At 42.7% G+C, this 13,757-nt stretch overlaps 1 protein-coding gene across 1 annotated transcript in view; it reads right to left on the reverse strand.

Annotated features, from left to right (window-relative positions):
- The window catches only part of LOC126484741 (UPF0605 protein CG18335), a 48,462-nt gene that overhangs the window by 16,431 nt on the left and 18,274 nt on the right, over window positions 1-13,757 (reverse strand). Inside the window, exons 2-3 of the mRNA XM_050108336.1 lie at window positions 11,971-12,094; window positions 1,620-1,713 (exon numbers count right to left, since the gene is read on the reverse strand). Of these exons, the coding sequence (XP_049964293.1) occupies window positions 1,620-1,713; window positions 11,971-12,094 (218 nt within the window). The remainder of the gene's footprint in view (window positions 1-1,619; window positions 1,714-11,970; window positions 12,095-13,757) is intronic.

The following is a 13,757-nucleotide window of genomic DNA, read 5'->3' on the forward strand; positions in this document are numbered from 1 at the left end:
CTCAGTCTTTAGGCCACAATTGGCTCACCGGGACCATCCGACCGCCGTGTCATCCTCAGATGAGAATGCGGATAGGAGGGGCATGTGGTCAGCACACCACTCTCCCGGCCGTTATAATGGTTTTCTGTGACCGGAGCCGCTACTATTCGGTCGAGCAGCTCCTCAATTGGAATCATGAGGCTGAGTGTACTCCGAAAAATGGCAACAGTGCATGGTGGCCGAATGGTAACCCATCCAAGTGCCGGCCACGTCCGACGGTGCTTAACTTCGATGATCTGACGCCAACTGGTGTATCCACTGCGGTAAAGCCGTTCCCATGATTAAAACTAGCCCATGTACAATACACGTTTAGCGTAGCAAGTTTGTCTGAGAAACATCCTATTATGGAGTTCAGTACATTCTGTCTGTACCCATTTGCTGCTGCAATATTAGATAAGAAACACTTCCTAATGTTCTACAAAATTACATTTATTTGGTCACGAATTGCCTTTCGGCACCGATGCATATGTAATTATTATGTTACTATATTAAATCATAAAGTTATTAGATATCCATGAGTATAATTGTTTTTCTGACATCTCTGATCATAGGTTTCGGTTTTAATGAAATGTAATTTCTTGATTTTATATTTCTTATCTCAGTGAAGATTAGAGCGCTAATAATTAATAAAGCGCTTCAGTATTCTGCAAGGATTTTTCAGTGCGCATCAACTGCCGCAGACAAATGGTAATTTTAGTAATGATCACTTCTATGGGCGTGAAGTGCATACGTGTAAATTAGTTATACAATGGAAGACGAGAATTTACAGACAGTTATAAGACGGCAGGAAAGAGGAAACAGTGAGATATAAACCTTACCAGTTCGTAGCGGCGGTGAATCAAACACAGGTTTAATCTCGCGAGTGGCCCTCCGTTTACCTCCGTTTTGGCCACAGAATACAAAATCTTGCTTTGCACAGGAGGAACCAAATTTCCTCTATAATGGAATAACGAACGTTAAGACAGAGTTCTCGTATGTGGACAGCCATTTTGGACAAAAATATGGAAACACCGCTAGAAATGAATGCTAGAAGCCTAAATGCCGATGCTAGCAAAGCCTGGCGGTTTAGCTGTAACATTTGATCGTGAACGGCACCTACGCAATGTACTCAATACGTTGCAGGCGTCACTCGTGGTCGTAATAGTGTTATGTGTAATTTTGTTTGCATTATCTCGGATCTAAGTGAATTCGAAGGTGTGAAATTGTTGTTAGTATGGTGGCTTCTGCCTTAAGCAAGGTAGCCGAAATATTTGGTGTTTGAAGAGGCACTGTACTGAAGATTTGTCCCACAAAGAGACAAAGAGGGAAAACATCTAGCCCCTAAATCACAACGTGTTGAGTGATTGTAGCAGACGGTCTTTGAAGAGGATTGTGACGAAAAATAGGGGGACGACTGCTGCAAAAGAAGTTCATATTCAACATTTTGAAAGAATCGCAGCTTATCTGTATTAAGCGGTCGTTTCACTATCCATTCGACGTGCTCGTGGAAATACTGGATTCCGCGACGTAAATTATGTTTTACACCCACATTTACTTTAATCGAGATTTCTGTGTGGCGAATACTGTAGGTTTGTACGTACCTGCATATCCAGGAATCATCGGATGGCTGTACTTGATGATGCCACAGGTGCGGTGCTGCACAACGTCTATGTCACGTTGAGTCGGGCGCTTCTCCTGGAATATGGGAAAAAAATAAGTCTTTCTCAAATTAGAATCATTACAACTGAGAAAATTCTCTCATTTACGCAGAGCCGCCTTGGCGTATACGCCTGAGAAACTTTCTGGAAATTCTATAAAAGAAAGGTAGGTGGCCTTACAGTATGTATATTCTAAAATTTGCGGGAAACTCTTCGTATCTGAAAGGAGACAGCAGTACAACAGTCCATTTCTAACCCTTACCCTTTCATTAGATTCTCTCGGTGACCATATCTGCACATGGTGTCTCTATCGAAGCAAGATGTACATACGTGCGACGAAACCTGGTTGCGAATTACTCCGCAAAACATAAACTGTATTCAGATTGTGTGTGTTAGCATAAAAATGTAATGGTTATAGACTGGAAAAAAAGCATAAAATTATCACCGGTCATTTCTTTGAGAGATGGATAGCGATCCTGTAGGTGAATCTTGTTTTGTTCGAATATGGCAACAGGAAGACGAACATGGACTCATGATTCCACCCAGTTGGGGTGGATCTGAGCATTAAAGATTCCTATGAACATTGTGAAGGTAATAGATTTCCCAGATGTTTAGCAGTCAAAGTTTTTGGAAATAGATCATTTCGTTGATTGACAGTGAAATCACGTACCAATTTTGAATGTAAATGGACAACCCTACCCGGCGGGGTCAGGGATTTTCTCTGCCTCGTGATGGCTGGGTGTTGTGTGATGTCCTTTGGTTAGTTAGGTTTAAGTAGTTCTAAGTTCTAGGGGACTGATGACCTAAGATGTTAAGTCCCATAGTGCTCAGAGCCATTTGAACAATTTTTTTGACAACCCTTATGAGCAGAAGATCTGTTATTTTGTTTATCTGCCAAAATAGACCAAAACTTAAAAGTTTGATTATTATGTAATAGGATTTATTAAGCTCTCGTTTCGTATATTGTACTAGGTTTATCAAAGCAGTAGTTGGCATCATGACGTGCAAAGTAATCGGAGGCGGCAAAGAATCATCTGAACGAACCATGGGGTCAATGAATTACAACGACTAGGAGATCATAGTAATAAAGTAAATACTGATGTACTGATGCTCTCGTTTCTCTTCGGAAGTTTGGAGATTGTTAAAAAACAATATGTATCAAGTTGAATAACCTCAGACCACGTTTTGTAAGTAAAGGTGTAAGAAAAGCTTTCCTATAAAGCAGAGTTGATGAATTCTGGTTTTGGTAGAAGAAGAGATCTTCTGGAGACAAAAAAAGAATTTTCATCGAGTCGGGGGTTCGCACACTTCTCGGAGCTGAAGACCAGCGACGAGGTAATTTATGAAGTAACTGAACGCTCGCAGCATACAAAGCAGGTCTCTAAGTACTACAGTTTATGGCCAATGAGGTATGTTAAGCAGACAGACCCAAAAGCTTGAGCTGTGACTGAATTATGTGACAAACGGTTACACTGATGTTCCACATATAAAGGATCGGTGATTGGTTTAGGGAACAGATCAGATTTTCGGCGGTAAGAAAAGTGACTCAGCCATAAGAGAAATGCACGATGAAATAAAAACAACACATGGAGGATACGTGAAAGTAATTAATAATAGGAGCGACGGAAATTCTCGTTGCAGTGAAAACGTTTCTTGCTGTCCACAAAAAGCGACAATCTTAAATGAAGTCTGTTGAAAGTGTGACAGTAAGAGACAGAAAGGTATTCCCAATATGAAAACAATCCATTGACCCTCCTGAAAACATATGGTGTAATTGATGCAAAACATCAAGTCAAATTGCTAGTAAGTTACGAATAAGAACCAGGATTCAAATGAACTAATAGATTTCAGAGAATTATATCTCTCAAAGATACAGATCATAGCAACATACTTACCAGGTAAACATTCTACCAATTTATGACACACTAGAAATATTCGATTGCACATCAAAAAGTTGGACTGTTATCTGAAAGGTGAATGAAAGAAGTAAATGGTAGAAAAGTTACGTAAGAATAAATGCGACCTCAGAGTGGCTTGCTAATTTTTTGTAACTCAATAACGAAAATATACCACCACAAGTAGTGAAAATAGATGATTCTGCTACGAAGACAGTGTAATGAGAGTAATGTATCTAAGCTACATGGGAACAAGTAAATTATCTGCACCACATTCCGATACTAGACCAATGTAAGTTCGCTGTAAATAGTGTCCATGGAGTTAACAAGAAGAGCAACAATTTAATGGAATGTGTAGTATGTAATATAAACCAAACCAAAATTAATGGAATCACTACTAGAAATAAGAATTACACGCATAAAGATTTAAAATCACTTTCTTTGGTAGAGAAAGGTGCCCATTGTTAATGAACACACACTTTTAGTGATCTTCCACTTAGCATATAAAACATAGCTCCTGATAAAGTTTGCGAAGAGAGTGTAAGAACTGTTGGCGGTCAACCCCTTCTTCCACGCTTAAGGATTTCGTAGTAGAAGCAGTTGATGTAGACATTATTAATAGTATCAGAGTACCTGAGTGTTACGCAAAACCTCATTTCTGCACATATTCAGCACTGAAATAATATCAATGTTACTACGTGTTGCAGACTGATTTTTTGTTTGATGATACGTGGATAAGAATTGCCACAATATTTTCTCCAGGCAGCTTTTGACAACAACAATATTTTGGGAAAATTGCATGACGAAAACAGTGCTGTTTTGTAAATTAGTAAATGACAACCGGTTTAGGTCATAAGCTATCTCTAAAGTGGAAAAATATCTTTTACAAAGGCAACATCGCTTGGAATTCATGCTTTTAACCATGAAATGAAGAACACTGACTACCTGAGCGACGTAAGAAAACCCGTGTATTCAGCAGCGTAACACTGACTCAAACCAGCACAAGTAGACTACTCCATCTACCTGTGGTTGTTTGAGCCAGTGTTACACTGCTGAGTAGATGGGTTTTCTTGCATCTCTCAGGTAGTCAGTGTTCTTCATTTCATGGTTAAAAGCATGATTGCCAAGCGATGTTGCCTTTGTAAAAGACATTTTTCCACTTTGGAGATAGTTTATGACCGAAACCGGTTATGAATAAGTGATTTACAAGACAGCACTGTGTTAACCATCCACTTTTCCATATTATCATAACAATTCCCATGTATTAAGCATTTACATGTATCACGGAAATTTTGTTTCACTTCTTCAGCTAAGGGGTAACACCACTGTACAATTAAAAAGAAACATTTTTACTGGCTTGAAAATGCGTTGAACCTTCCAAAATATGAGGCAAAATGTGTAATCCCTGAAAAAAAATTATTGTGTGGAATTCTGTCTTTCTCTAGCACCTCGAATGATCCGAAACGGCCTACCTGCGCCAACACAATACATCCTGTAGTGTCTGGGTGCAGTCAGAAGCATTTCAGAACAATAATACGTTCGCTTGGCGTCAAAAAGCGTCAGTACATGAACAAAAAAGACAATTTGTTTGCTCGGAATCTTGATTTTTGTGTGCAGGATTAACTTTTGATGATTTATTTGTTATCTTATAGTATACAATTTTGTCTTTCAAGTAAGAATGAGTGGTAAGAAAGTGTACTCGGGCAAAGACGCTACGAAAACACTGAATCCAACGCGCCGTCGAAGCAGTATGTCTTCGAAGCGTCCAAAGAATGGATACAAGGTTGAGAGCTGTTCGGAAGGAGTGGGTGCTTCTGCTAAGAAACTGAAAGATAGTGACCAAGACTTTGATATGAATTACGGATTGAACTACAGGATTATAAATTTCCTTGCCGTTTTCTCTGTTATTTCTCAGATCATTGTAATGTAAAACGTGAAGTGCAGACATCACGCTGCAAGAACGTAGTCCTCGAGGTTTACAAAACACAATAATTGTTAGTAGAAACTGCCCAGAAGTTGCTGTACAAAGGAGAAAGTTTATATGGATCGCATTTGAAATCAACCGTCAAATCGTCCTAGCAGTGTGCCGGCTTGGGGTTGGGCTAATCGGAACTGTAAAGCTTTGTGCTTTCATGTAATTGCCACGAATGATATTTCAATCGCTCTATGATATATTAGTGGGTATGATCCCGATCGCAAAAGCAACAGTACGACAGGCCAGTCATGGAGTACCACATTACGGGTAAGAGTTTTCTAAAAGTAGGATTTTTTAATTCGTTCATGTCTATAACACATTTCAAAACTTCAAATGCGTTTTTACCGGTATATGGTTTTTCTAAACGGCACGCAGCGTAACTCCAACAATTATTAATCTTTATCAGAATGAGATTTTCACTCTGCAGCGGAGTGTGCGCTGATATGAAACTTCCTGGCAGATTAAAACTGTGTGCCCGACCGAGACTCGAACTCGGGACCTTTGCCTTTCGCGGGCAAGTGCTCTACCATCTGAGCTACTGAAGCAAGACTCACGCCCGGTACTCACAGAAGTAAAGCTGTGAGTACCGGGCGTGAGTCGTGCTTCGGTAGCTCAGATGGTAGAGCACTTGCTCTCACGCCCGGTACTCACAGCTTTACTTCTGTGAGTACCGGGCGTGAGTCTTGCTTCGGTAGCTCAGATGGTAGAGCACTTGCCCGCGAAAGGCAAAGGTCCCGAGTTCGAGTCTCGGTCGGGCACACAGTTTTAATCTGCCAGGAAGTTTCATTAATCTTTATGTTCGAAAGTTTAACCTCAACTTTAAAACAGTACTTCAAAGTCAGCCACCAATATTTATTAGCATATTTTGGTGAAAATCGTACGATTTCATTCAAACAGTCGCCAGTTGCACTAAATTCCATACGTGGTTCAGTAGCTACGCTTGTGTACGAGATTCATTCAAATAAAACCTGGTCAGTGATTCTACCTTTGCCTTACACGTAAGGTGGCGCCACGTAACTGCGGGTGTGGTGGCGTCATCTATTGGCAGAGAGACTGACGCGTACGCATCGTTTGATGTTGCATAGCGCCAGTGTGGCTTGACGCCGAAGAGAAGGTGGTCACACAAGTTATCGTCCACTACCGAACATGCACGAGAATAAGCAGGAGCAACGAGGAGTGATTAGATATTTTTGGCGGCAGAGGGAATTTGACGCCATGAAATGTATCGACGGATGAAGGCTGTGTACGGTGAGTACAGCCTGAGTCGCTCAAGTGTTGTGGAATGGCGCAGACGATTCCTTGAGGGGCGCGAGTGACTGGAAGACGATGCTCGTCCTGAACAGGCTCACCGTGCCATCACACCGGAAATGGTTGCGGAAGTGAATGCTTTTAGTCTTTGACAACAGCAGAATCACCTTGGACAAAATCCATCGGTTACTGGGTATTAGCGTGGGCACCGCCGAACCATAATGCATCAACACTTGAACTTTCGGAAAATCTGTGCGTAGTAGTCTCACCACCAACTCACCGCCGAACAGCGCTATACTCGAATGGCGCTGTCTCTGAGTCATCTGCAGCGCTATCGTGAGGAGTACGGCTTTCTGTCGCGTATTGTCACAGGTGACGAAACATGATGTTACCATTTCGAACCGGAAAGTAAGCGTCAGAGCAAGCAGTGGAAACATGCGACTTCACGACCTCCAAAGAAATCAAAGGCCGTGAACACCAGTTATGGTAATTTCATAACGTCCTTCCTTTTTGACCACAAGTGCTCACTGCTTTTCCAGTTCCTGGAACGGGGAAACACCATCAATCGCCAGCGTTATCAAGCCCCTTTACAGAACTTTAGACAAGCCATCAAGTCGAAACGCCGAGGCATGTTGTCCAATGGCGTTATCCACCTTCATGATAATGCCCGCCCACGAACAGCCAATGCGGTGAAGACGACATTTCAGCAGTTTCGGTGATAAACGCTGGAACATCCACCGTACCGTCCCGACGTTTCACATTGTGAATTTCATGTTTTTGGACCTCTAAAACCAGTTATTCATGACCATCGATTCGCAACGGACGACGAAGTGTGCGACTTGATCCAGGCTTGGATCCGACAGCACCTTGCTAGCTTCTTCTAGGATAGAAGAGCCCGGCTAGTGTCGTAATGGGATATATGGGCCAATAGTTTTTGCGACTGTTTTTGACTATGTGTACTGAGCATGACTTCATTTTGGAGGTAATAAAATCGTTACCGTTACTGTACGCTAATGACCGGGTTTCATTTGAATGCCCCTTATAGTTTATATTGATGTTTTTCTTTTTTCTAGACTCAAACTGGCGCCGGTTATAGTGCATGCAGCTGATCGCCACACGCCTCGGCAGAGGTGCAGCAATGTTGCTTTTTTTTATTATTTTGTGGCAAAACCTTTTTGTAATATACTTATGTAGATGCTCAATAATACCCCAGGTATTACTTCTCTCTCGTCTTCGTTCCGACCAAAAGAAACTGTCAAGGAACTGCCTTTTTTACACCACTGTAGTGGTCATACCTCTTAGGTTCTTTGACTTATTCCACATCAGTGAGGACCATTTCACTTAGTACTATGGGAGGATTATTAACATATTTTTTGTCTGTAAGTACACTGATAAGCCAAGATATTGTGACCGTCTCTTTAACCTTTAGAGCGGAATACGGTAAAGATTCTGCGTGGCATTGTTCCGACTAGTTCTTGATAGGTTTCCGGAGCTATGTGGCTCCTGATGTCTACGCAATGTTCAGGTTCCGTCGGGTTGAGATCCGGCGAATTTCATGGCCAACACATCAACGACAGTTCACTATCATCTCTTCAAGCCACTGCAGCATGATTTTGGTCTTGTGACATGGACGGATATTCTGATGGAAGATGGCATCACAGTCGGGAAACATATCGTGCATGAAGAGATGCAGGCTGTCCAAATAAGGTTTATGTTACACTCATGTGTCGTAGTGCTTTCGATTACAACACGGTTTCCGTGAATTCCGAGGTGAATGTTCTCCATTCTATAATACTGCCGCCTCCAGGCTGTGTCTGTAGCATGGTACACGTTAGGACTAGACGTCTGCCAGGACGACTGCGTGTGCTCAGCCAACCATCGTACTAGTGTACGGAAAAAACAGCGAATCAGCTGGCCAGGTGAAACGGATCCATTGATCTACAGTCCATTCTCTGTGAGTCAGTGCCGACTGCAATCGTTACTGACGGTGCAGTTGGATCAACATCGAAACACGTGGCATTAGTCGGCTGCAAAACCCCTTCTTTATCGATGTGTGCTGAACGATGAGCTCTGAAACACTGCAGCCTGCTCCAGCATTGTCCTCTGTCGTCAGATCTGCCACAGCTTGCCGCCTGTCCTGCTTTAAAGAGTGGGAGCGTCCTCGAGATCCACGTTCTCTGATGAGCCGCTGACGTGCTACACCTTGTCGCCCACTCGTGGTTTTACCACGCTTCTACGGCTTTCCATAGTAGTAATCCATTAAATTACAGGTAACCCACTAAATTAGAGGCCCACATCGTTAGCTCGATATGCAGCAGGATTTTGGAACATATATTGTGTTTAAACATTATGAATTACCTCGAAGAAAACTGTCTATTGACACACAGTCAACACGGGTTTAGAAAACATCGTTCCTGTGAAACACAACTAGTTCTTTACTCGCGTGAAGTGCTGAGTGCTATTGACAAGGGATTTCAGATCGATTCCGTATTTCTGGATTTCCGGAAGTCGTTAGGCACAGTACCACACAACGGCTTGTAGTTAAATTGCGTGCTTATGGAATATCGTCTCAGTTATGTGACTGGATTTATGATTTCCTGCCAGAGAGGTCTAAGTTCGTAGTAATTGACGGAAAGTCATTGAGTAAAATGCAAGTGATTTCTGGCGTTCCCCAGGGTAGTGTTATAGGCGCTTTGCTGTTCCTTATCTATATAAACAATTTGGGAGATAATCTGTGCAGCCGTCTTCGGTTGTTTGCAGGTGACGCTGTCGTATATCGACTAATAAAGTCATCAGAAGGACAAAACAAATTTCAAAACGATTTAGAAAAGATATCTGAATGGTGCGAAAAGTGGCAGTTGACCCTAAATAACAAAAAGTGTCAGGTCATCCACATGAATGTTGAAAGGAATTCGTTAAACTTCGGTTACACGATACTCCAGTCTAATTCAAAAGCTGTAAATTCAACCAAATACCTAGGTATTACAATTACGAACAACTTAAATTGGAAGGAACACGTATAAAATGTTGCGGGGAAGGCTAACCAAAGACTGCGTTTTATTGGCAGGACACTTAGAAAATGTAACAGACCTACTAAGGAGACTGTCTACACTACGCATGTCCGTCCTCTTTTAGAATACTGCTGCGATTTGTGGGATCCTTACCAGATAGGACTGGCGGAGTACATCAGGAAAGTTCAGAGAAGGGTAACACGTCTTGTATTATCACGAAACATGGGATAGAGTGTCACAGAAATGATACAGTATTTGGGCTGGACGTCATTAATAGAAAGGCGTTTTTCGTTGCGACGGAACCTTCTCACGAAATTCCAATCACCAACTTTCTCCTCCGAATGCGAAAATAATTTCTTGACATGGACCTACATAGGGAGCAACGATCACCACGATAAAATAAGGGAAATCAGAGCTCGTACGGAAAGATATAGGAGTTCGTTCTTTCGGAGCGCTATACGAGGTTGGAATAGCCAGGCACTTAAATGTGATTTGCAGAGTATCCATGTAAATGCAGATGTAGATGATAACGACGGGGGGAGACAATTTGCCGACTAGCTTCGACGTTTCCGAGGGGCACGTTTCCTGACTCCAGGCCATATCAGTTTACCTTATCTGAAAGTTGCTTATGTCTGTGGATTTCCCCATTTGCGTTACGCATCGTCACTCGAACGAGTACCCGTTTGTCTCTGCTCCCCTTAAGTTCGAGAGGAGTTGCATAAGTAAAGCAACACACTTTTTTTCTGAAAGCAGGTTGCTTTCATTCTTGACTCCAATACACCATATCGTTCTCCACTCTTCGGCTACAAAACACTATTCATCAACATGATCTCCGATCAGTGCGACGACCTTATGTCACCTTACTGGGAGGGCCTGTGTGTCCACATGGTACCGCCCTACTGGTCGACGTCAGAGACAACGTCTTGCCCTATCAAGTAACCTCCCCATCATCCACGTACTGATTCTCACGGAGTGCATCCTTCACAGGCCCAAATAGATGAAAGTCGGAAAGTGCGAGATCTGCGCTGTATGGTGGATGAGAATGAACGGTCCAGTGACGTTTTGTGAGTTTCTTTAGATTGCGGAGATTTGCGTGAGGCCTTGCGTTATCATGAGGAAGAAGTAGTTCGTTTGTATTTTTGTGGCGACGAACACGCTGAAATCGTTTCTTCAGTTTCCTGAGAGTGGCACAGCACACTTCTCGGATGATCGTTGCACCTTGAGGGACTATATCAAACAGAATAATCCCTTCAGAGACCCGGAAGGCCGTCGCCATGGCATCACCGACTGAGGGTGCGGTGTTGAAAGTTTTCTTCGTAGGTGAGCTGGTGTGGCACCACCCCATGGATTGCCGGTTTCTTTTTCGGTTCGAAGTGATGTTTCATCGCGTGTGACAATGCTTCACAAAGCCTCATAACGCGCAATAAACTCCACGCAGGTGGTACTCCGTTGCTCCTTATGTTCTTTTGTTAAGGGGTGAGGAACCGAGCAAGCATGCACCTCTGAGTACCGCAACGCAGCGAAGTGTTTGGTTGTGAACCGTCGATCACCCTGAATGAGAGTGTCCGGACGTTCCAAAACTGCAGTATTCACGGCTACGCGCGGCAGGGCGGGCCCACGAGATCGGAGAGGTTCGCGCGACCTTGTTGTGATGATGGTATACGCATTGCCCAACGAAAGTGCGTATGAATATCCGCGCTGCTCAGGTTTCCACTAAAAGAAATCTAGTGGCTGTTCTGTGCTTGGAACGCACCTCCGTTACAGGTCCCTTTGTGATGGCTACGTATAGCGCCTCCACCTATCAGAACTTCATGGAACTTTAGGGGCTGAAGCGGGAATTTTCAACGGTGTCCCCCAACAAATTCAGCATCTTTTCCAGCTGAAAATGATAGAGAGAAAAATGTGTTGGTGTACTTATTTAACCCCCATCGTACTTTCCTTGAAGAGTCGCCTGCTTGCAACGGCACCAAGAGGTACTGCATCTTCCGGTAGACAACAGTCGTAACGTCTCAGCCCAAGTGTATGTATTATGTATTGTTGTTTTAAAACATTTTCTGCGGGCCTAAGTATCTCCACAATATGGATCTATGGACCTACAAGTACATCTAATATAGTGGGAGAACTACTTGTTCTCAGACTGGGGGTGGCACGGACGCTGTACTGACCTGATAGGGCGGTCCCTTGATGGGCGCCAGTACGGTGAGCGCCTTCCCCACGAGAAGTAGGTGAGTCGCGTGTCCCTTCGTGCGGCCCAGAACGTACTTGAGGCCCGGCGTGTGACCAGTGTACCTGCGCACCGGATCCACGTTTTAGTCACCAATTTCATTTATAATGGAGTTTCTACACCCAATGATCTGATGATAAAATGTGGAGAAAAATAAACTAGGGAAGTTTGTAATGTTTGGAGATCAAAGATGTAGACGATAACATTTATAGAGATTTAAGTACAGCAGTCCCAATAACACCATCAGAGTTAAGAACAACATTAAAAGACACGAAAAATAGAAGAGCTTGTGGTCTAGACTATGAACTGCTAAAATATAGGGGAATGTTTTCTTAACCACGGTTCTTACACTTAATAAACGACCACCGGAAGAAGTGCAGCACACCATCTGCATGACATACGAATGGATTAATATCTTCATTTAAAAAAGATGAAAGAAAAAATTGCACAAAACAACAGCACGGTTAGCCTGCTTAACTCCATTTATCTGCCCGTGTACGACAGTGGACGTAGCCATTGTGTTCCACAAAACGGAGAACTAAAATGCAATTTTGCAGGAGGTCATACCTCGCGTTCTGTTGTTCACAGAGATAGGTCAAGTGTTTTGGACAGCCCTTGGCCTAGTGACCACTTGTGTACCTATCGGAAAAACATTCATATTGTAGCTATCTTACAGTACAGGGTCAGAATTTAAACATTACACAGCCGGCCGGCTGGCGCTGTCCCTGTATAATGTGCACTACAGAGTGGAACTGCAATGATAAAAAGTGGGGTGAAAACGGTCTTAACACGCTTGAAAAGGACTTAAAATGGCTGCCAAACTTATGTAAAACTGGAAAGACTGAAAATTCAAAAGCATATTTCAAATAACTTTTTACTGGCGCTGCAGTCCAGAACCGCGGGACTGCTATGGTCGCAGGTTCGAATCCTGCCTCGGGCATGGGTGTGTGTGATGTCCTTAGGTTAGTTAGGTTTAAGTAGTTCTAAGTTCTAGGGGACTTATGACCTAAGATGTTGAGTCCCATAGTGCGCAAAGCCATTTAAACATTACACACTTCCTACGCAAACTAAGAAAATGGGTGTGGTCTATGGTCGGCCTTAGGCGGTTTATGAAAGCACCGTTTGTTTATGGGCGGTTCCTGAGAAAACCCCGATAAAACATGATTTTTGGGCACGAAAAGTACCGGTTATGGGGAGGACCACTTCTATAATTTCTATTCAGGGAAAATCGTCGCAATATTTACAATATATTCTTACGATTACATTCACGGTGAAACTCGAAACTTTCTTCGATTTATCCGTTACCGAAATCCAGAAGTTCAAATGTACCGTACTTATGCAAAAAAATAGAAGCGCAAAAGCCAATTCTTAGCCAGTTTTGAACAGTGGGCAGCATTTTTTAGGGAACCAACAATAGCAAATAGTTCAAAGTTTGACCGTACATTCTTTAGGCATTCATTTAGAAAAGCCATATTATCAAACAATCTGTATCCGTTATCGAGATACACCAAAAAAAACTTTGTGTTTGCATTCCAAAAGTACCAGTTGTGGGGACGGCCATTTCCATAATTTCTACTCATGGTAAATCGTCGAAGCTATTACCATATATTCTTAACATCATGTTCTAGGAGAATCTTGAAACTTTTCTCGATTCATTATTCATTACCGAGATGCAGAGGTTCAAAGTTACCGTACTTACGCACATAAAATATGCACGTATTATCCGGT

This window comes from Schistocerca serialis, chromosome 6 (assembly GCF_023864345.2).
Source record: "Schistocerca serialis cubense isolate TAMUIC-IGC-003099 chromosome 6, iqSchSeri2.2, whole genome shotgun sequence".
Taxonomy (NCBI): domain Eukaryota; kingdom Metazoa; phylum Arthropoda; class Insecta; order Orthoptera; family Acrididae; genus Schistocerca; species Schistocerca serialis.